The sequence below is a fragment of the Dreissena polymorpha genome, chromosome 11 (genome assembly GCF_020536995.1).
Source record: "Dreissena polymorpha isolate Duluth1 chromosome 11, UMN_Dpol_1.0, whole genome shotgun sequence".
Taxonomy (NCBI): Eukaryota; Metazoa; Mollusca; class Bivalvia; order Myida; family Dreissenidae; genus Dreissena; species Dreissena polymorpha.
In genome coordinates, this window is record NC_068365.1 from 17,344,611 (window position 1) to 17,368,824 (window position 24,214).

The following is a 24,214-nucleotide window of genomic DNA, read 5'->3' on the forward strand; positions in this document are numbered from 1 at the left end:
AGGTCACAGTGACAAAAAAACATATTCACACAATGGCTGTCACTACAACGGAGAGCCCATATGGGGGGCATGCATGTTTTACAAACAGCCCTTGTTATTATTATTATAATTATTATTATTGTTATTATTATTATTTTGCTTCTTTCATACAAACAAACGCTACATTATACTGTATATATTTTTCAACTGTATGTTGTTGTTACAACAACAAAGTAAAACGCGACATGTTTTTTTCAAGGTTCAAATAAACAAAGAGTAAACCGCAAAATCCCCCATTTTCGCACCGCTATTTTAGACTGACTCTTCATCTGATTTCAAAGCGATTTCTTTGAACTACACAACACTGTTCTCTATCAATTACGTTTACAGGCAATGTTCGTTTAAACATTTATTAAACATTTGAGCCGCGTCTGAGAAAACTGGGCTTAATGCATGTGCGTAAAGTATCGTCCCAGATTAGCCGGTGCAGTCCGCACAGGCTAACCAGGGACAAGACTTATCGCTTTTATGGTATTTTTAGTTTCAAGGAAGTCCCTCCTTACCGGAAATCAAGTTAAGGCGGAAAGTGTCGTCCCTGATTAGCCTGTGCGGACTGCACAGGCTAATCTGGGATGACACTTTACGTATATGCATTTAGCCCAGTTTTCTCAGAACAAGGCTCATATATTCTTTCGGATAATTATCGCATTGTCGTCTAGAACGCTTAAGAGTCACATGCATGCATATCGTGGTTTGCGATTAAATGCTTGAAGCTGCCATTCAAACGATAATTGATACAGTGTATTGTTGGATAATTATTGTATGGCCCGTAGTCTTTTTAAAGCTTGGATAATAGGTTGACACAATGACATAAACATTTTTTTAAATAAGGAAGCGGTTAGAAAAAATACATCATGAAACATTATTTTGTTCCGCTTTTTTTGGAATTTTAGGTTAACTCCACTGAAGTCCAACTTATTATCATAAACATCTTAAGAAACCATCAACATTTTTTGTAAATCGGAATATTATTTCTTTGCCAGCGTGTGATGTTTTTTTTAAAAAACATTCGCAATAAATTACATGGCAACTTGTCATTGCTATCGTATAAAGTGGCAACAAAGTGGAGAATGTTTTTGTTATCATGCTTTAGATTCGCTAAGTAGGTGTAGCTTCAATAGCACAGTTCTGCTGTGACGTCACTGATTGCTTAGCTGACCGATACAGAGGTCACGTGGTTTAACCTCACACAAAGGATTCACTACATGTTGTGTACACTGCAATATTTACAAAGAGCAAAATGACAAATTACGTTTCGATGATGGGAATTACATTGGCATCTTGTTATTTGTACAGAAGTTTTTGAAATGCGTGTACCGGTACCTAGGAACCTGAATCCTGTAGTTCTTGATAAATTCCAGAATGTATTTCACAAAGCAATACGTTCAGGAATTAATCAAGAACTACAGGATTCAATATGTGTATAGCTAACAACTAGTCAATTTTGTTCTTTCTGTAGCCAAATATTTATTTTTATTTGGCTACAGAAAAAATAAAATTGACTAGTTATCTATTTACTTGTAATAATGTTTAGATCTAGTTGAAACTGTCAGTCAATTAGCAAAAACTACACATCAGGCAATGTGGTTAGCATTAAGGTTCAGATTTGACTGATATTTTTACAACCAAAGTTTACAATTGTGAATTATGTATTGGATGAATTACTAAGGTTTCAAGTTTTTAAAGAATAGTTCTTTTTAGAATTTAAAGTTTATTTATATATACACATCAACAATAACAGTACTTGTATTGCATGAACTTTTAGACTATTCTATTTACATGTATATTTGTACATTTTGCATACAATGTATATAATTATTTACATCATTTAACATTTGTAACCTGCTACTTGTTCTTTTAATAACTAAGACAATTTGATTTATACAGAATATGTTTTAATAACATTGTGTAGAAAGATTTTATTAACAAAATCGAATTTTCTTCCTGGAACGAACCAGTAATAAGCAACAATGTTTTTTGCTATATAAAAGTGATAGCTACTAAGCAACAGTGTTTATTACCGGTACCTTCACCCTTTTTCTTGCCTGTATCAGATGCGACTACTTGTGACCCCAAGGCACAGTCTTTGGTCCAATCCTGTAATTTTTTACATAAACATCCTACCTGAGTGGTCGAGTATCTGTGGTTATGATTTTCGTCCATTTTGCACTATGTTGATGATTTATTAATGTTTAGATAAATGTACAAAATTTCAATGTTCTCAGGGCAAGTATATGACAAATTATACTTCAAACGTGCATGCACATTTTTTTTTACAGATTTATAAACCCACACATGCCTAGTGGACTCTCCCATCCATCTAAATTGGATCAATTTATTTCCACGCTACGCATAAATGGGTTAAACTTTGTTTCTTCGACCAATGCCCAACAAAATTATACGTCGTGTAAGCGTTATTATACGGTGGCATAGAGGTGACATTCACTCCTCTTTTTTTAGTACTTAGTTTAAACTGTGCTCACTCTGGCCTTCAGAAAATAATAGCCATAATTTTTTTCCTTAAAAAAATAATAGCCAAAACATATGCGGACTTTTCCGCAAAACGGTACTGAAGGCAAAAAGAAAGAAAAAACAATGAATCTCATTTTATCTATGTTTTATTAAATGTATATCGATTGGATTTAAGTTATAATATATATATATTATATATATATATATATATATATATATATATATATATATATATATATATATATATATATATATATATATATATATATATATATATATATATATATAAACACACATAATATCAGTGTGTCATTTTCTTATAAAATATTATCATGGCTTTACAATAAAGATAATACAATCAATGTTGTGGGTGTGACTTAATAAACCAGATCTCAGCTACAGTTACATACACATATGAATTAAGGGCAGAGACACCAACCCACCCAGAGCCCTTACTAATTATACTATTTTTTTAGTTTTTCCAATTGCAATGTTTGGTGAAAACAACTCGAAATATTTTAAACCACACCTTCCGTATCACCGCATGTGTACTCGTCATTCTATTTTTGCTATTATGAACTTCGAAAATCAATCGTAATCGACGAAAAAATACAGTATCCGAAAACGGTAATCCGAAAAATTGTACGCGTTTTGCACATGAAATATGCATAATATGAAATTTTAATATGCATAATCTAAAATGTGCATATCGTTCGACTACTTTATCTCTTAATACGACGGTTTCCATCGGCCGCAATATTGTAGGCAAAGGCCAATATCAATTGTAAATGATTTATTCCAAAAATAACACTTTCGCAAAGCCGATCATGTTTACATCAATTAACGTCACAGCGCTTGAGTTAAAATACACCACCTCAGTGTAATTCCAAACACGTGTTTCCTTAAAATTATCTGGCCATGGCATATGCCGGGTCCCTTTGAATTTGGAAAACCAGGTTACCTGGTTAAAAATTGAAATCATTATGTTAAAGCAGACGACAGACATAGGTAATTACGGGGATAATAAGTTGATGGCGATTAAATAATTATTTCATAAAGCAATGTTATAAGCATAAAGAAAATGATGCCGGTTGGTTGAAAAACATGACCGCCAGGGGGCGGGGCATTTTTCCTAATATGCCTATAGTAAAACCTTGTTAACACTCTAGAGGCCACATTTATTTTCCGATCTTTATGAAACTTGCTCAGAAGATTTGTCCCACTGATATCTTGGATGTGTTCAAAAATGTTAACCTTTGCTTGAAAAACATGGCTTCCAAGGGGTGGGGCATTTTTCCTTATATAGCTATATATGGCTATAGTAAAATCTTGTTAGCACTCTAGAGGCCACATTTATAGTCCGATCTTCATGAAACTTTGGCAGAAGATTCATACCAATAATATCTTGGACGAGTTCAAAAATGATGCCGGTTGGTTGAAAAACATGGCCACCACGGGGGCGGGACTATTTTCCTTATATGGCTATAGTAAAACCTTGTTAACATTCTAGAGGTCACATATATTTTTTGATCATCATGAAACTTGGTCAGAAGATTTGTCCTAATGATATATTGGATCAGTATGAAAATGGGTTTGGTTGCTTAAAAAACACGGCCACCAGGGGCGGGGCATTTTTCCTTATATGGCTTTATATGGCTATAGTAAAACCTTGTTAACACTATAGAGGCCACATTTATTGTCCAATCTTCATGAAATTTGGTCAGAAGATTGGTCTTAATGATATCTTGGATGAGTTTGAAAATAATAATGTTTGTTTGAAAAAAATGGCTTCCAAGGGGGTGGGGCATTTTTCCTTATATGGCTATAGTAAAATCTTGTTAACACTCTAGATGCCACATTTACTGTCCGATCTTCATGAAACTTGGTCAGAAGATCCATCCCGATAATATCTTGGACGAGTTCAAAAATGATGCCGGTTGGTTGAAAAACATGGCTGCCAGGGGGGGGGGCGGGGTATTTTCCTTATATGGCTATAGTACAACCTTGTTAACACTCTAGAGGCCACATTTATGTTCCGATCTTTGTGAAACTTGGTCAGAAGATTTGTCCCAATAATATCTTGTTATCTCAGGTGAGCGATTTTGGGCCTTTCAGGCCCTCTTGTTTAATAAAATAGTTGTAATAATGGGGGCAAAAAAGGTTTAATCATGTGTTGAGTGAGACAGGGTACACAATATTTTTTAACAAATTTTTCTATTGCTTTTATCGCCCCTATATTATTTATAAAATTGATTTTCAATTGTATGTTTCACTAAAATCATCAACAGAAATAAAGGTTCCATTTTTGAATATATCACCTATACAGTGAATTCCAGCGTCAAACCATGACTTAAAGAAAATCTTTTATTTCCTATCAATATATCTGGATTATAAAAAAAGTGGATAATTCAACAATTCTTCTGCTTTTACATCTAATTTACTACAATAAAATGAGAAACATTTTAAAGCATTTACCCAAAAAGGGTTTGAAATTCTGTTTTTTCCATATTTTATTTATAAAGGTTATTAAAAAACAATATATATATATGCTTTTGGACATTACCATAAAAATATGAGCAATACAACTTGTTTTGAGCTCAAAATACAGTGTCCACCAAGTCAATCGTGTTTACAAACAATCAGTTTATTTACATCGCTGTTTTCTCGGGAAAGTGAAAGTGACTCAGGTCACCAAAAATATATCGTTGATTTTCAACTTTTTCCGGTATCACTCACAAAGTAGGTCTCTTCTAAATGGTTAAAACGTTTGTAGTGATCTAATAAGTTACTTTCTGCTGGTAAAAAGTTGTTTAAAATAGAATTAAAATTGAATGTTCTTTCGGCTATTTTTTAGCATACGTCACCGCTTTGGGGCTACACATCACGTTAGTTTCAAAGTTGTAAACATTTCCTCCAATTATGAAACGGGTATATCTTCCATAATTCTCGACTACGTTGCACATAAGCTGTGTTATTATCCCCCGCCAGAGGCGGAGGGATATTGTTTTGGCGTTGTCCGTCCGGACGTCCGTCTGTCCGTCCGTCCGGCACTTTTGTGTCCGGAGCCATATCTTGGAAGTTCTTTGGTGGATTTCATTTAAACTTGGTAAGAGTATATATATGCATAAGAGGATGATGCACGCCAAATGGCACTGTACACCATCTGTTAAAAACAGACTTATGGCCCTTTGTATCTTGAAAAAATGCTTTTTAGTGTCCGGAGCCATATCTTGGAAGTTCTTTGGCGGATAACATTGAAACTTGGTATGAGTATATATATGCATAAGAGGATGATGCACGCCAAATGGCATTGTACACCATCTGTTAAAAACAGACTTATGGCCCTTTGTATCTTGAAAAAATGCTTTTTACTATAGGCACTTTTGTGTCCGGAGCCATATCTTGGAAGTGCTTTGGCGGATTTCATTTAAACTTGGTATGAGTATATATATGCATAAGAGGATGATGCACGCCAAATGGCATTGTACACCATCTGTTAAAAACAGACTTATGGCCCTTTGTATCTTGAAAAAATGCTTTTTACTATAGGCATTTTTGTGTCCGGAGCCATATCTTGGAAACGCATTGGTGGATTTCTTTGAAACTTGGTATGAATAAATTTGTGAAGGCTTAAGAACCTTCCTTTGTCTTAGTTTTGTGTTATTGTCCTCCGTCCGTCCATCTATCATTATGTTCATCCGTCCAATTTGCACCCATCCTCAAACAAAGCATATGTTGCGGGGGATACCTTGGGCCTTTCAGGCCCTCTTATTAGCATTTCGTATGCAAGAGTAAGTGAAATCCGGTAAAAATTAGACCAGTTTATATGCATAATAATTGGATTTGTCACCTTTATAGGGCCTTTAAGGATTGGATTTTTTGCAACCAGTTAAGTTTCAATGCAAGAATATATGCATCCAAATTTATCATTTTTAAACCTCCTTCACTATACTCCTTTATAATTGTTGAAAACTTTATTTTACTCTGCCTATCCCAAATAAAAGTCAGAATTGAAGATTTTATTGAATTTAAGATGGTATTGGGTGGATTAGGCAGTGATATGAACAAGTGATTGAATAATGGCACAATAAGTGTTTTCACAATAACAATCTTGCCAATTGGTGTTAAAGTTCTTCTTTTCCAATTTTTCAGGATATTTTCCATTTTAACAATTTTCCCAGTGTAATTTATTTGAAATATTTTGACAGGTCAACATGAAAATTCACTCCAAGCAGTTTAAAGCTATTTGCATCCAATTTAATTTCCATTTTGTTTTTATGGTATAGGAACTATATTTTTGTTTACCAATCCATACAACATTACTTTTATCAAAATTAACATTAAGACCTGAAATATTTGAAAAATCTTGTATAACAGCTAGTGTTCCATTTAATGATTGTTCGGTACCATCTCATAATATAGTAGTATCGTCTGCAAACTGGGATAATTTATGTTCAATTCCATGTATTGTTATACCATTTATATTTTTGTTATCTCTCAATACATGTGACTGAATTTCAGCGCAGAGGATAAAATACTTCTTACTTTGCCCCTATTGATGGTAAAAGAAAATATTTTTTTAGACGTTTCGTAATATACTACACATACAATGAGAATACTGTATATTTTAACTGAGCGAAATAGCGCTATTAGGAAAGGAATGTGCATAAACATGTACTGTATACTGCGTACGCGTAAAATACAGTATGCAAAACATGTAATATGATTTTTCTAATGTACTTGCAGGTTTAAATATTTTTTACTTTAAACAAATGTGCAATTAATTAATATTGATTAAAGTGATATTATGGGCATCTAACAGTTTATAGGTGTATATAGGCGTTGTTCATTTGTGGGGTTTTCACTTCATATACACTTATTTTTTTTAATGCAGCATCAACATACTAAAACAATATCCCGAGAAGAGAAAATTAATGCATTTGAAAATCAACCGTGCTTTCGTTTTGACAACTGACGACAGAAATTCTAATTTAGTTTTAGTGCAGATTCGTTAATACGACACAAAGACACAAATTTTGTTTTACGGATCATTTCGGCCTAGAGGACTGTCCAGTCATGTAAAATATCGAATATAATGTGCATGTATATTTTTGTTTAAACAACTGGTAGGAAGATGAGTTGCAGATAATTGGTCAGTAACCACATTTTAACTAACTCTTTTGACCTGTTAATTCTTTTTAGCTCAATTCAACAGTGAAAAATGCCCATAATATCACTATAATGATGTTATGAAACTACATATTTTTTCCAATAAAGATACTTTAAAAGCGTTAACCATGAGTCGTAACCTCGGAACGCCTCTATTTCTATTATTACGAATAATGTAAGTGAGCGAACATTTCAAAAGCAAGATTATGATTATGATTAGATCGAAACTGATCGGGTTCGTATTCCCACCTTGAAATAGTAGTGACGCAGAAAAAACGAAGTTATTAACGACACGCACACACCCATTCTTACTGCGTAGGTCTGACTTTAAAAGTTTAAGTGGCAAAATCAGCGTTTAACATTTGGATCTTGTTTATGATAAAATCGCGAAGTTGGTTGTTGAAGTAGTCAATATGTTAGAATGAATCGTGTTTTAAACTCTTATTCATTTCAGATCAGGAAGCAATATTTGATGTTCATAATACCTGAAGCTGAATATAAAAAACGCATGAATAAATCCTATTGGTAAAGAGATACTTATCACAACGACAAATCATACATTGACTGCCGACCGATAAACAATGTAATATACTGAAACATGGTCAGAATATCTTTATACACGCAAACGCTCTTGTAATGCATCACTTAAGGTTCATGCTTCAGTTTGAAAAATGTGGGACCCCTAGCATTGAACTCAAATTTGACTAAACGAAGAGTGCCACATTGAAAATGTATATATATTTGCTTAAAAGGATGGTTTTCCTTCAAACTGCTACCAAGTTTGTGCAGCAACGTCTCATACCATCGACATAATCAATCAAAATACAAAGCGATTAAAAAAAAATAGACATTATTTTCAAAAATTTGAATGATGTTTATGCAACGTATTTCGGCGGAAAATTATATAACTAGTTAATAATATCGACATTGATGAGGGCAAGTTAAGCTTAAATAGTAAAAAAAGTTTACATATCTAGAAATATCAAAACTCGAACACATGTCATTTCATGACGATGGGGGCAGCCATTTTTAAATTAATAAAATCGAAAGAAACATGCTAAAAACTCACTCATCGCCAAATTGACATTCCAAACGGTTGACGATGGTAAATGCATTGAATTGTAATCTTTCCGTTGATGTGTGCAAACTGCATGATCAGACCTCATAAACACTCAAAAAAATAACTTTGTAAGAAGCATTTCACCAATGTTTACAATTGTTGTCGAATCACATGCACTTGTAATATTGCGCACAAGATAGTACGCTTACAGACTGACAGAAAGATCGATACGAAACTCCGTTCAGTTCATCACGGTATACTATTTTATTGATAATATATACTAATAATTCGCTTCAACAACCTAAATGTAAAAATAATTCTTTTAAACGGAGTTTTTAATAACGAAAATGAAAACAACGGAAGTCGGACGGATATTCTGTGAAATGCACTTCGGCTCCAGAAAAACAATACAAAAACACAAAAAAAGACGTGTGGGGAGGAATTATCAGCTGGAAAATATTTGAAATGGGGTAAGTGATTATATCTCTGTGTGATCATTTCTGTTATAAAGCGAGATCTCTTCCTGATTAATGTTAAACAGTTGTTTTACTAGTCGCGACCCAACTGTCAAAAAATGATGTGTTTTCTCAGGTATGTGTATACATGTACACATACCACGTACACATACATGTACACATACCACGTTTTCTTACTACTTCACGTGATTTCGACAAATTTGTAATGCACGTTTTTCTACGGAGCACAGCGAGTGCCACGCTTTCAAAATGGCTAGAAGGAATCGATATACAAATGTATAAAAAGAGTAGGTTTGCCGAAAGGAACACATTATTAAAAACGGTACAAGTACAGTAGTTGTTCAGGAAGGAAGAAAGAAACGAGAGCGCCGATGGCGTTAAAAGCATAGGTGCAAGATACAGGGAAGAATTACGTCACGTGGTATAATGTAGTTCGATATCGCCATCCGCGAATTTCTCAAATCAATAATTTCAAACAATTACCGACTATTTAAATAGTTAATCTTTCCATTTACATCAGTGTTTGAAACGCTTATGAAAAATAATTACCCAAGCCTTTCAAAATTTAAGCACGGACAGATCTGTATCGAACTTTTCTTTTCACAAATGAAAATAGACGCTACCCTATTCGTCTGCGTCAAAAATTTGTCGTAAAACTTGTGGTAAGCGTTAGATGCAGACGTGCACAACAGATTGAGTTCTGAATACAGATTTCTGAATGCAGATTTTTATAGAAACTCCTCACAGCAGTTACTTCCCTTGCTTCGCCCGGTCAGTAACTTCTAGTATAAGGGAGGCCACTGCGTAGGAGATTGAGATTTATAGTGCAGATATAATTGTTTTACGAACGAAATTTGTTTTAGGTTATAAGAAGATTTTTTGACATAAAACGGTCTTAGAAAAATTCACTTAAAACGGTGTCAACAATATTCTTGGAAGAAAACGTTAGAAAAACGTTTCCAAAAAAAAAATTGTAAGAATGACCATATACTAAATTAAATAGATATTTCGTCTGATTTTTGATCAGGTAAGGCTTCATAATGGGCAACCGATCGATGTGGATTTTCGAAATGTGGTATATACCATAAGCATAGGTGCGTAAACGCACCTATGCTAAAAACCATGATACCTAGCTGTGTATTTCTATGTAAAACTATGCTTTCTAGAGTCGTTTGCACAAAACTCATAAAATCTTGTTATTGAATAGCAATATCTCCTTTTATTACAATGATTTCTACCCAGACGAACCTATTTCGTTATATTTATTTACAATATTATATGTCATCTGCAATTTCTTTCAATTTGAGATGGTTTAAAATTTTCCATTTGGTTATAGCAAAATTATTAAGCCCATGAAATAGAATGGTGACTCTTATTATCCACCATACCTGGATTTTTAAAAAAGTAGTTCAGTTTAGTTATTTTTAGAACTTTGTTTAGGAAAATTATCCAAAAAATGCAGTTGAATAATAACTCATTTGTTGTTTTCCGACAATAATTTTCTGTGAAATTTTGCTAACTTGACCTTGTATATGTATATAGCTTTGTATTTATTCAACTTACGGTCGTGCATATCCTTCCTAACTTTAGATTGAGATTTTGTAAATAAGGGTAAAAATGTATTGGTTTAAAACAAAAATATGAATAAAGCAAAAAAATATTGAATGTCAAAAATGTGTTTATGTTATTCTATCCGTCTTTACCTTTAAAATGATATATAGTTTGACAATATTGAACCACATTGAATGAAGACAAACCAAAGCAAAGTTTTAATGAATTTTATCCCTCCCATGAACCTTAAATTTGTAAGAATTAATCGATCATGAATCAACGGATTTTATTTAAATTCAGGATATGAACACTTCAATCATGCTTATTATCTCATTGACATTTATTCCGAATCGAACGTGTAAGATTGATTTATAGGTGTCTATCGCAACCGTTGTTTATATTTGGTGTTTTCACTTCTTATACACTTATATTTGTTAATGCAACATCAACATACTAAAACAATATTCCGGAAAGAGAAAAATAATGCATTTGAATATCAACCGTACTTTCGTTTGACAACTGATCATGCATGTAACGATGTGAACCTAAATTTAGTTTTAGTGCAGATTCGTTCTTACGGCACAAAGACACAATTTTGTTTTACGGATCATTTCGGCTTAGAGGACTGGGTGAGTCACGTAAGAATATCGAATATAAAATATATTTTTATAAACAACTGGTAGCAAGATGAGTTGCAGATAATTGGTCAGTAACCACATTTTAACTTACTCGTTTGACCTGTTAATTCTTTTCAGCTTAATTCAAAAGTGAAAAATGCGCATAATATCACTTTAAACGTGCAGCACGATCTGGTATTCAAGTATATGGTCGCTTTAACGATTGGCCAGTCTGTAATCGTCTTTTAAATAAAACACATATACACACAGTTTTTAACATAATTTTATAAGAAAATAATGAAATGCAAAAGAAAATCGTTATTGTACGCATAATTATGTTGCAAGTGCTGCATGAGAAAGCATCGATCACGATGTATTAGGGCGTCATGGATGGATGATTCAAATCATCCGTAATAAAAATGATCACAACCAATTTACAAATTATGGAATATCACGTTTATATCTTTAGTTGTTTTGAAGACATTAGAATAATGTGAGTGTTTCGATGCAAATTCGTTTGAGTGCATTTTACTGTGTCGCACTCAGTTTCATGACTTAAATTTTTACGCATTTAATTGGGTGTTTTGGAAACGAGTATTGTGCTTTTACAACATACACATTATACGAAATTTGAAAATAACGGCTTTTTTCTTTGATTAATGTTTCATCCCTTAACAATTTATGTGTAGTACGTAAATTCGGGGAATACATCCTTTGCCCGTAGGCGTGAAATCAAAGGCTATGTTTTGAATATGTAAGTTACACTCGTCTGAATTGCAAATACCGGTAAACGACAGGCGAGCACGTATTAAACAATCTTTATTCAACCAAAATGTATTTCGTTTTATTGTAACAAAATGGTATACATTTCGTGTCGATGAACAATTTATACTTTGTTTTCAATTGACACTAGTCGTTTATGAGATTACATATACGTTATGTTTTTATTAGAACTAATTGTCAAGAGATACTTCTTTGTAAGAGATCATTGTCAACAGGATTGTATTTATAATTAATATAATGATATTTTAACTTCAAAAGAATATCAGAATTTATGCGAGCATATTGTCAAGCGGAATTATTTCATTGATAAGAATCCATTGTCAAGAGAAGTTACGATTCTTGTGCAAAAGATACAATTTTCTAGAGGTTTTTGTTGATAATAAACTTTATTAATACGAACATTATGGTCAAGTAAAGTGTGTCAATATTGACATATCGTTAAGTGCTTTTTGTTGATGCAAGCACATCCATCGTCATTATAAATCACTGCTGATATAAGCCAATTGTCAACATAAATCTGCTTGTTGCTACGAACCCATTGATGAGTGGCAATCGCTTTGTTGATACGAGCCCATTGATTAGGGGAAATCACTTTGTAAAAGTGTTGATACGAGCCCATTGATGAGGGGAAATCACTTTGTTGATACGAGACCATTGGTGAGGGGAAATCACTTTGAAAAACTGTTGATACGAGCCCAATGATGAGGGGAAATCACTTTGTTGATACGAGCCCATTGATGAGGGGAAATCGCTTTGTTGATACGTGCCCATTGACGAGGGGAAATCACTTTTTGATACTTGCCCATTAATTAGAAAAATCACCTTGTTGATACAAGACCATTGTTAATAGAAAGTATATTGTTGATACGAGGCCATTGCAAAGAGAAATCAATGTATTGATGCGAGCCTAATGCAAAGCGAAATCTCCTTTTTGATACGAGGCCATTGCCTTTGTTAAGAACAGTTATCTGACTTTAATCAGATTATATTACAGACTATACGCATGCATTTGCATACTTACTTTGAATTTCTTTCAAATGATGTTGTCCTTGCATATACCAAGTTTTAACGAGTAAATATTTATACAGACGTCAAAATTGCAATAACAAATGAAAGGCCCTCCTAGTCCTTCGACTCACTCTCTAAATTGTTTACATAAACAAGAGATCTGTTTCACAGCCAAAGCCGCCTTATCTGCATGACCTGTTTCTAACTTACGATCTGCTCTTTCCAGAGCACAGACACAAACGTGTCAGCTGTTTCTTCGATTAAGGATCAAACAGAGTGAATTTCTGAATTTGCTGATGATGTATAAAACACACGGTCAATGTATGTTCCAGAGATAATCAACTACTATAATTCAAAAGGCATCTGACAGACTCTTCAATAGCATTCATAACTCTTAATAATCAGATTGCCTGCTGATTAATGTTGTATTGTACAGAAATGATGATGGCAACAGTAACTAGCAGACACATTGAAAATAGAACGTTCATACCGGACAATAATATATCGAGTCGCGTGTGCATTCGACTTGTTTCACTGAGAATTAAATGTACACGGACACATAGTGATATATACGAATTTCTGCTTTTTGCGTTTATATGTTTAGTTATGTTATATTGCAGCTCGTGTGATGCAAAATGAGTTCACTTTGTTTATTATATAATTGATAGTATTTGTTGAACTACATATTTTATATTAATGGTCAATTTATACCGCGTATAAATGCTATACGCGTATTCATATGCGTGTACTCGTTTAGAAATAGAAGGGCCCTATAACATAATATAGACCAACCAGGCAGCCCTGTATATATATATATATATATATATATATATATATATATATATATATATATATATATATATATATATATATATATATATATATATATATATATATATATATATATATATATATATATATATATACTGAAGCCGAAAGCTTTGAGGCCACCCGACTAGTCACTATAGACCAGTCACTATTGTGACACAAGTGGATCCGAGTGGAGTTTTCTGTTTCTGTGCGAACATTTTCATTATGTATGCCAGCTAATGCTGAACGCATAATTTTTGAAAACAATTTGAAAACTCTCAAAGCAAGTTCTTATCAAAAACATATGCACACGTGAAATGTAAGATTTTTTATATAATGTTTAATACTCGTGAAGTGGTAAACTATCGCCAGTATCAACGGCGGAGTACAATAAAGCGCTACTATACATTGAACATAAGCTGTGTTAAAATGATAGTCGTGCAACGGAACGTGTTTGTGATACAATTGCACAATCAACTTTATAGAAGTCTTTATTATTAAATAGAAACTGTGTGATGCTGTACTAAATTAAAATAATGAGTAAACCCCTGAAAATTCCCCAATCTTTGCATCTGATTTAAAACGATTTATTTCAACTACACAAAACATTTCTATATTTATTACAGTTACAGGCAATGTTTGATTACACCTTTCATTTATTCTTTCGGATACTTATCGCATTGTCTAGAACGACAATGATACACACGCAAATAGAGGTTTACGATTAAATGCCTTTAAGGTGTCATTCAAGCGGAAATAGATATCGTGCATTGTTGACGAATTATTTTATGGCCCGTATTCTTTTTAAAAGCTGGTGTACAGGTTGACACACTGACATATTCGTTGTTTTTAAATAAGGAAGAAATTATTTATCATGAACCATTATATTGTTCCGCTATTGGGGAATTTCAGCTTATTGTGACTCGACTGTAGTCCACAGAGACCAACGTCATTCGTTAAGCAGAATATTATTTTCTAACCAGCGTGTTAAGTTCACTTTAAAACGTTCATGCGAACAACATAGCAACTGGACACTACGATCGTATCAATTTGCAATGAAGTGGAGAATGTTTTGTTATCTTGCTTGAGATTCGTAAAGTAGTTGTAGTTAAAGTTAAGTGTAGTTCGTTGCTTAAATGTTAATCCGGCAAGACATGTCTTTTTATTCTTATACTCACTTTAAAATGTCAGTGCCTCAGATAAACGAATTCATTAAGAACTCACAAACTCTCAATAGTTAAAGCGTAGTTCTAAATTTACATTCTTATATGTTAAAAAGTAGCAAAATCAGCATTTGATATGTGGGTCTCGTACATGTTTGCTATGATTACAATCGGGAAGCCTTTCCGCGCTGATATGAAATGTTTCGTTAAATGAAGTCTTTCTAAACGAAAATCAATTTAAGCGGAAAGTGTCGTCTTAGAGCAGCCTGTGCAGCCTGTGCATTTAGCCCAGTTTTTTTTCAAGAACGCGGCTACTGTGAAGGCCGATGAACACCGAAATTGCGACTGAACTGAAACATGATCGGGACTTCCATATGAGCCGTGCTCTGTGAAAAAGGGGTTTAATTCATGAGTGTAAAATGTCGTCTCAGATTAACCTGTGCAGTTCGCACAGGCTAATCAGGGACGACACGTTCCGCTTTAACTGGATTTTTGCTAAGAAAAGACTTTCTGTAAAAGTAAATATCATACATGCGGAAAGTTGCGTCATTAACCTGTGCGGACTGCACATTCTAATCTGGGACGAAGCTTCACGCACCTGCATCAAACCCCGTTTTCACAAAGCACGGCCTATATATACGCATACCATATTCGAATGCAGTACCCAAATTTGTTACAATTGAATAAACCGAATATCTTTCAACGGATTTTGTAAAAATGTATAGTGTGAACACATACATCATGTTAAATATCACATTATGAATTAATTTTGAATCGACCGTGTAATTTTGGTCCGCGTTTGATTCATTTGTTAAATATGCTGCACGATCTGGTATTCAAGTACATGGTTTCTTTAACAATCGATCTGTCTGCAATCGTCTGTTTTAAACAAATGTAAGAACACAGAAACAGTTGTTTTTAAATATTTTTTCATTACAAAATAACAATGGGCGCAATACAGTGAATACTTTTCGCACAATTCATGTGCAAGTATTGAAAGAGCAGCCACACCTGTTTTCTGAAGTATTAGGGCGTCATGGATAATTGATTAACATTTAGAAAATATTCTTAACGGAAGCATAACGTATGGCATTTTAGTTTATGTCTTAAACCATATTTTAGACATTAGAATTACGGGAGTGTTACGATATAAAGGCGTTTTAGTGTATTTGTTGCTGTCAGGTTCATAGCTCCTTAATTTGTTTCTAATTTGATATTATAGGAAAGAGAAGTGTGTTCTTTACCAATAAAAACATCTATTAAAAATCAGAAGGTATCGTGCTATTAGGAGTGTTAAGAATATGTGCATGGGTTTCACGGCGATATCCCACCCCACACTATCCCCTCCCCACCCACACCACCCCATCCCCACCCCACACCACCCCCTCCCAACCCCACACATCCCCTCCCCACCCCACACCATCCCCTCCCACCCCGCACCATCCCCTTCCCACCCCACACCATCCCCTCCCACCCCCACAACCCCCACCCCACACCATCCACTCCCCACACCACACCATCCCCTCCCCACCCCACACCATCCCCCCACCCCACACCATCCCCACCCCACCCCACACCATCCCCTCCCCACCCCACATCATCCCTTCCCCACCCCACACATCCCAGTCCCCACCCCGCACCATCCCCTCCCCCACCCCACACCATCCCCTCCCACCCCACACCATCCCCTCCCCACCCCACACCATGCCCTCCTCACCCCACACCATCGCCTCCCCACCCCAACACACCCCACTTCCCACCCCACACCATCCCCTCCCCACCCCACACCATCCCCTTCCCACCCTGAAATATGCTCTGGTTACACACAATATTTATTGTATTCACAAAATGTTTTGCTATTAAAAAGCACACACGTTTCTATGGCTCAATGGCTCTTTATTAGATTCATGTTTCATCCCCAAACTATGTATGCACATTATTTAAATTCGTGGAATATATTATTTGCCCGTGGTCGCAATATTAAAAGCTAAGTTTTGAAACATATGTAAACTCGTCTTAAATACAAATATCGATAAACCACATGCAACCACGTATAAAACAATCTTCAATTAACCAATGTATTTCGTTTCATTGTGACGTTATGGTGTACAGTTTGTGCCACATGTCATTTAATTTGAAAAACCAAACGTTGTGAACAAACATCGGCTCCATTAGCTCTGACTTCAAGACAGAAAATAAGCATGTATTTCAAAATTACGTTTAGTTTGTTTTTAACCCATTTATGCCTAGCGTCTAGAAAAAAAGGCCTGATGCGGCGTCTCATCAGGGTCTGCGCTGTTTGCAGAAAGGAATTTCTGTAAGAAATATTCTAAATATAGAAATAAATATACTAGACATCCCTTATTTTGGAAATAAATTGATCCAATTTAGAAGGATGGGAAAGTCCATTAGGCATAAATGGGTTAATAATCTATACATGCAGCTGAACAGATTGTATCCTCTATGCGCGTCATGATCGTCAATTATTATTATTACAACTTAATTAATCTGAGGTGAACAGTGTATCATTTTTGTGAAATGTAATTATGCATTTCAATAAATTCATGTAATCATTATCAGCGTCAAAATCGCAATAACAAATGCATGGCCATCCATCGATTTATGCCCTTAATTGTTTACATAAACGTCTGTTTCATGGCCAAAGCAAACTTATATCTGCATGACCTGTTGATAACTTAAGATCTGACGTTTCCAGAGCACAGACACACACGAAACAGCTGTTGCTATAATCATGAGATCACACAAGATGAATTTCAGAATTTGCCGATGATATAAACGAGAGCGCCGATGGCGTTCAAAGCATAGTTGCAAGATACAGGGAAGTTGCTGCTGAAGTAAATGTTTAGGTCAAAATATACTAAATAGTTTCCTTATTTGTTTCAATGTAAAAGCGACTAATTTGAGCGAAAATAAATACAACATTTTGCACATAGAGACCCCTATAACCATACCTTTTCTTGACGGGCATTCTAAGCTGAATCGATTTAGGCAATAAAAAAGATATGTCATGTTCAAACCAAAAAAGAATTCGACTCAAATCAAATCAAAATCGACTGTTTTTGCACCTTCTTTTTTCGGCCGTGTTGTAGTGGATTGTAACCTTTTGCAGTACCATTTTTTACTTTAATCTCTAACTTTATCCTATTTCAGGTATTTAATAGTGAACACCTATCAATATCTCCAAACGATAAAACAAGAACAACAGTCTAAAGTGTAAAACATGCCTTCGAGGAAAATATGAGGATTTGTTTAGACAGGGACCTATACAGTATAGGTTCCTGGTTTAGAGAGTACAGACCTTCATGACTCGATTATTCATGACTCGATTATTCATGACTCGATTATTTAGTTTATTGTAACCTTAACAATTTTTGACATCACGAGTCGCCTCCCTTGTTGGTTCATGCTACCAAAATGTTCTATTTTTAGAAACGGGAATTCCAAATCGTGACGAATGTGAATGGTTACAAAATGACATAACTATGAAAATAAATAGGTAGAATTACATTATTTCACGCATACAATTATGCAACCATCCGTTTTCTTTTCCGACTTGATACATTAACGGCATTCCATTTAATATTTTACAGACACAACACTCGTCCAGAATTTGCGCGAATCCATTAAATTCGATGCCTCATTTAAACCGTTAGCTCTACTCGTAACGTTAATTTCTGGCTCAGAGTAAATCATTTTAATTTCAATTAACACATCTCTGTTACTTTCAAACTCTACTTCCTTAAATCCATAGAAAGGCAGGTCAGGATCCATGTCATTAATCAGAAAACATTCATCGTACTCCGCTATTTTTTTTTACACATGTACAAAGAACGAAAGTGCTTTATGCCCCACTTCCTGTTGAGAATATGTTAATTTCTATTTATAATTAACCAATAAAATTCTACATATCCTTAAACCAGGGCCTAATGAATTTGACCTCTCCCAGAACAGTAAACAAAGGAAATAGAAAGTAGGTGTGAGATCACTATCAACCAGAACAGAATTGTTTTACGAACGAAATTTGTTTTAGTTTCTTAGAAGGTTTTTTCACGTAAAACGGTCTTAGAAAAATTCACTAAAAACGTCAGCAATATTCTTGGAAAAAAACGTAAGAAAAACGTTTCTTAATAAAAAAAAATGTTAGAATTACCATATACTATATTAAATAGATATTTCGTCTGATTTTTGATCAGGTAAGGCTTCATAATGGTCAACCGTTCCATGTCGGTTTTCGAAATGTAGCTCTAACATAAGCATAGTTGCGTAACCGCAACTATGCTAAAAAGGCTCGGGCATTGTACCTTAAAATATAATTTTATTCAACTTCTATCGATCAATTGGAACCTGACAGTCTCTTGAATAGCATGATAACTCTTAATTGGTCCGCTAGTCTGCTTATTAATGTTGTATTGTAGAGTTACACGAATGAAAATGGCAGCTGTGATTAGCAGATACATTGAAACAAGTGCGTTCACCGGACAAATCGCACGTGCATTCGACTTGTTTAATTTACTATTTTATATAAAAATGTGTTTAATTCCATCTACAGGGACAAATAATGATAGATACGAGTTTGTACATTTACTGCTTATATGTTTAGTTGCGGTAAGATGCACAGTGTACGTTGCAAAACGAGGTTATTTACCGTTAACTGTGTTTACATTATAATTTATAGTATTAATTGACCTATAAAATTGAATTGGTATAAACGTTGAATGCACACCGGGTACCAATAATTTACGCTTAATTTGATTCATGTACTCGTTAAGAAAAAACCCATCGAATGACCTATTACCCAGCAAGAAAACTTCAAGTACCGCAGCCGACGTCTGAGTTTCAAATACGGTTTGGGGCTGCCTTGCTAATCTTCATTATATCACAAGGCCCAAAGTGTTTTCTATTTCTCATGTTGTACCAAACATTTTCATCCTTTGTTTCAACCAATTTGTAAAGCAAAAACGTTGACAAAAAAAGAAAACTCTTAAAATAAGTTATAATCCATGTCGTATCCCTACTTCGAAACATGTTTCGCATACAATTTTAGATTCCAAATAAAAATGATTTTACTATTTTTATGTCCCCCACTATAGTAGTGGGGGACATATTGTTTTTGCCCTGTCTGTTGGCTGGTCTGTTGGCTGGTTGGTTTGCGCCAACTTTAATATTTTGCAATAACTTTTTTATATTGAATATAGAAACTTGATATTTGGCATGCATGTGTATCTCATGGAGTTGCACATTTTGAGTGGTGAAAGGTCAAGGTCAAGGTCATCCATCAAGGTCAGAGGTCAAATATATGTGGCCAAAATCGCTCATTTTATGAATACTTTTGCAATATTGAAGATAGCAACTTGATATTTGGCATGCATGTGTATCTCATGGACCTGCACATTTTGAGTGTTGAATGGTCAATGTCATCCTTCAAGGTCAGAGGTCAAATATATGTGGCCCAAATCACTTATTTTATGAATACTTTTGAAATATTGAAGATAGCTACTTAATATTTGGCATGCATGTGTATCTCATGGAGCTGCACAATTTGAGTGGTGAAAGGTCAAGGTCAAGGTCATCCTTCAAGGTCAGAGGTCAAATATATGTGGCCCAAATCGCTTATTTTATGAATACTTTTGCAATATTGAAGATAGCAACTTGATATTTGGCATGCATGTGTATCTCATAGAGCTGCACATTTTGAGTGGTGAAAGGTCAAGGTCATCCTTCAAGGTCAAATATTTGGGTCAAAATTGCTCATGTTATGTCACTTCTGCAATATTGAAGCTAGCAATTTTATATTTGAAATGCATGTGTATCTCATGGAGCTGCACATTTTGAGTGGTGAAGGGTCAAGGTCAAGGTCATCCTTCAAGGTCAAGCGTCATATAGGGAGACATTGTGTTTCACAAACGCATCTTGTTAGGTTTCAAACAATCGCTAGCACAATTTAGCGCTTCCATGCTTAGCCGTGTGCGATCCACATCGGTACGCCATTCTTTCAAATTAGGGCGCGCGGTCCATACAATAAAATTGTGACAGGTCCGTATACTCGTTATTGCCTGTATTATAGATTTCCGACCTGGGCCGTTAATATAGTATACGTTAAACAAAACAAACAACATACTGTGAGGGGTACAGGGAGATTTATTCTACAAACTAGCTAACAAACTCCTACTAATTAAGCGCGCGCAATGTTAAGTTTAAATCATGCGCATAAATACACAAATCAATAGTGCGCATACCATTCATGTAAAATACAAATACAGTGCATCATAATTTGACAAAACATAATCTTATGTAATAAACAATTACAATAAACAATTACATTACATATCAAAGTTCAAAATGTTCAAATTTTAAACCACGTAGCAGATTAGCTAATAACTAAATATTCAACAAAATAAGGGGATGGGAGGGTGGGAAGCAATTCCGGGGAAGAAAACCGCGCGACTGACCAAGAAGCCCGCTCCCTGTTCCCTACAGGTCATGACCTGGTCACGTGATAATGGAGCGCTGCAAGTTTTTAGTGTTTAAACGATAATAAGAAACTTAACACCACAACAACAAATTTTCGTGTGGTACAATAGCAAGCGATATAATTCAGACGGAAAGAACATCGTCACCACATAAATCAGTAACATGGACATGCGAGATTTTTGATTTATGGCAGCAAATTTCCGTTATAAGTTTGTCGTTAAATATTTAACATTGACACGACACGAGACACATTCCATCGTGAAGCTCTGTAAACTTTTAAATGATAACGATAGAAATATCATCACTTTCCTGTTTCATACATAGTTTAATACATACTCATTATCATTTTGAGTCCGAGATTTAAAGAGATTGATGTCTTTTTTTAGCCAGAGGGAGTTATCTGACCGCCATGAATATTGAAACAAAATATTGTTTTGAATTGATACCTTCGTCAAGAGAACAATTCTTTTGCAAAAAAAGCAAATCAATATTAAATTATAGTTTTGCAACGGAGCGTGTATGTGATACAATTATATAACCAATTAGGTCTACTAGTATTTGTCATTTAGTAGGAATTGTGTTCGAAATTGTAATATTTAACCTCCATTAATTTAATGTAAGTATATAATTTATACATCTCTTTAACTTTAGAGCAAAGCTATATATAACAATGACAATATACAAACAGTATATCATATAGGGATAATCACGTGATACTCAAGATCGCGACGCCAATGCCGAGGTATTTTTCGCCGTTGTATACCCTTTATTTGGTTTTTTATTTGTTTACACTCACTTACCAGTCAAATCAGTAAAAAAGTGATAAGCGTTTATTTTTATGTCCCCCACTATAGTAGTGGGGGACATATTGTTTTTGCCCTGTCTGTTGGTTGGTCTGTTGGTCTGTTGGTTGGTCTGTTGGTTGGTCTGTTTGCGCCAACTTTAACATTTTGCAATAACTTTTGCTATATTGAATATAGCAACTTGATATTTGGCATGCACGTGTATCTCATGGAGCTGCACATTTTGAGTGGTGAAAGGTCAAGGTCATCCTTCAAGGTCAGAGGTCAAATATATGTGGCCAAAATCGCTCATTTATGAATACTTTTGCAAAATTGAAGATAGCAACTTGATATTTGGCATGCATGTGTATCTCATGGAGCTGCACATTTTGAGTGGTGAAAGGTCAAGGTCAAGGTCATCCTTCAAGGTCAGAGGTCAAATATATGTGGCCCAAATCACTTATTTTATAAATACTTTTGCAATATTGAAGATAGCAACTTGATATTTGGCATTCATGTGCATCTCATGGAACTGCACATTTTGAGTGGTGAAAGGTCAAGGTCAAGGTCATCCTTCAAGGTCAGAGGTCAAATATATGTGGCCCAAATCGCTTATTTTATGAATACTTTTGCAATATTGAAGATAGCAACTTGATATTTGGCATGCATGTGTATTTCATGGAGATGCACATTTTGAGTGGTGAAAGGTCAAGGTCATCCTTCACAAGGTCAAGGTCATCCTTCAAGGTCAAACGTCATATAGGGGGACATTGTGTTTCACAAACGCATCTTGTTTTGTATTAAAATTTGCTTAAATGTCGTCTTTACTCGCTATGAATTTTCTTAGTGGAGTTGCAAAACGGTAATCCGGCTTATACATTTCGTTACAAGTAAAGATATAGAGCGAATATCAATTCCAAATAAAAGCTAGTAACGTTGGTGCTGATATGGCTGGAAAGGGAGCGGCATTTTTAAAATAAATGCAAGTCAATAAATTCTCATTAAATATCCACAGTGTTACATTTTCAGGTTGTTGATCGTGATTATCATGTACTCGTTGTACGCCAAAGACCCAGACGACACGTGCATCGATAGCGTCTACCTGCACGTGTACTTCGTGGGGCTGATCATCTTTCTACTGGTCACTGCGTGTCTCGAGTTCGCCATAGCATACGCCAGCAAGCAGGGAACCATTGCCGACAGCTCGGGCCGGAAGCATTTGCCGTATTTACTCTACATCCGGTTCGTTGTTGGATTACTGGAAGTCACGTGGAACGCTTATGGAACGTGGGTGGCTTTCGAGGCGTCAAAACATTGCCGTGATGGTGTTGTGAATTTAGCGAAAGGAACCGTGATAGCGGGCTGGGTTGTGTTATTCATTGCTGTGTTGACCTGTTTAGTGGTATTTAACCTATATCCCGCAACCAATAAACCTCGAGCGCGCACGAGACAATTTAAACGAGCTTCTCGAAGAACGTTTTCTCAGACCAAGAGATGGGAGAAAAGGTAGAGAAACTACATAGTTATATGATTAATATAATGGTTCAGCATATTATAACTGGATATAAATTGATATACTAGTAGATTATTTTTGTATTTAGACTGTTTAAATTAAGTACATAGACTACTAAAACCAACTAACACATCCATGGTCATCAATTGGCAATATTAAAACATCTTTAAAAGTAAATAAAGCGGGCTCTGGTATAAACGGTTTTCATGCATGTACATAGGGATGAAGCTCTCCGCTTTGATTTGAATTTTCGTTTTAAGGAAGTTTTGTCAATACCGT

General features: G+C 34.9%; 1 protein-coding gene across 2 annotated transcripts in view; it reads left to right on the forward strand.

The window, feature by feature from the left end:
- Nucleotides 1-24,214, forward strand: part of LOC127851025 (diacylglycerol lipase-beta-like) — an 84,928-nt gene that overhangs the window by 19,782 nt on the left and 40,932 nt on the right. For both annotated transcript variants that reach the window (XM_052384464.1, XM_052384465.1), the window contains exon 3: nucleotides 23,452-23,928. In XM_052384464.1, coding sequence (XP_052240424.1) covers nucleotides 23,452-23,928 — 477 coding nt within the window. The remainder of the gene's footprint in view (nucleotides 1-23,451; nucleotides 23,929-24,214) is intronic.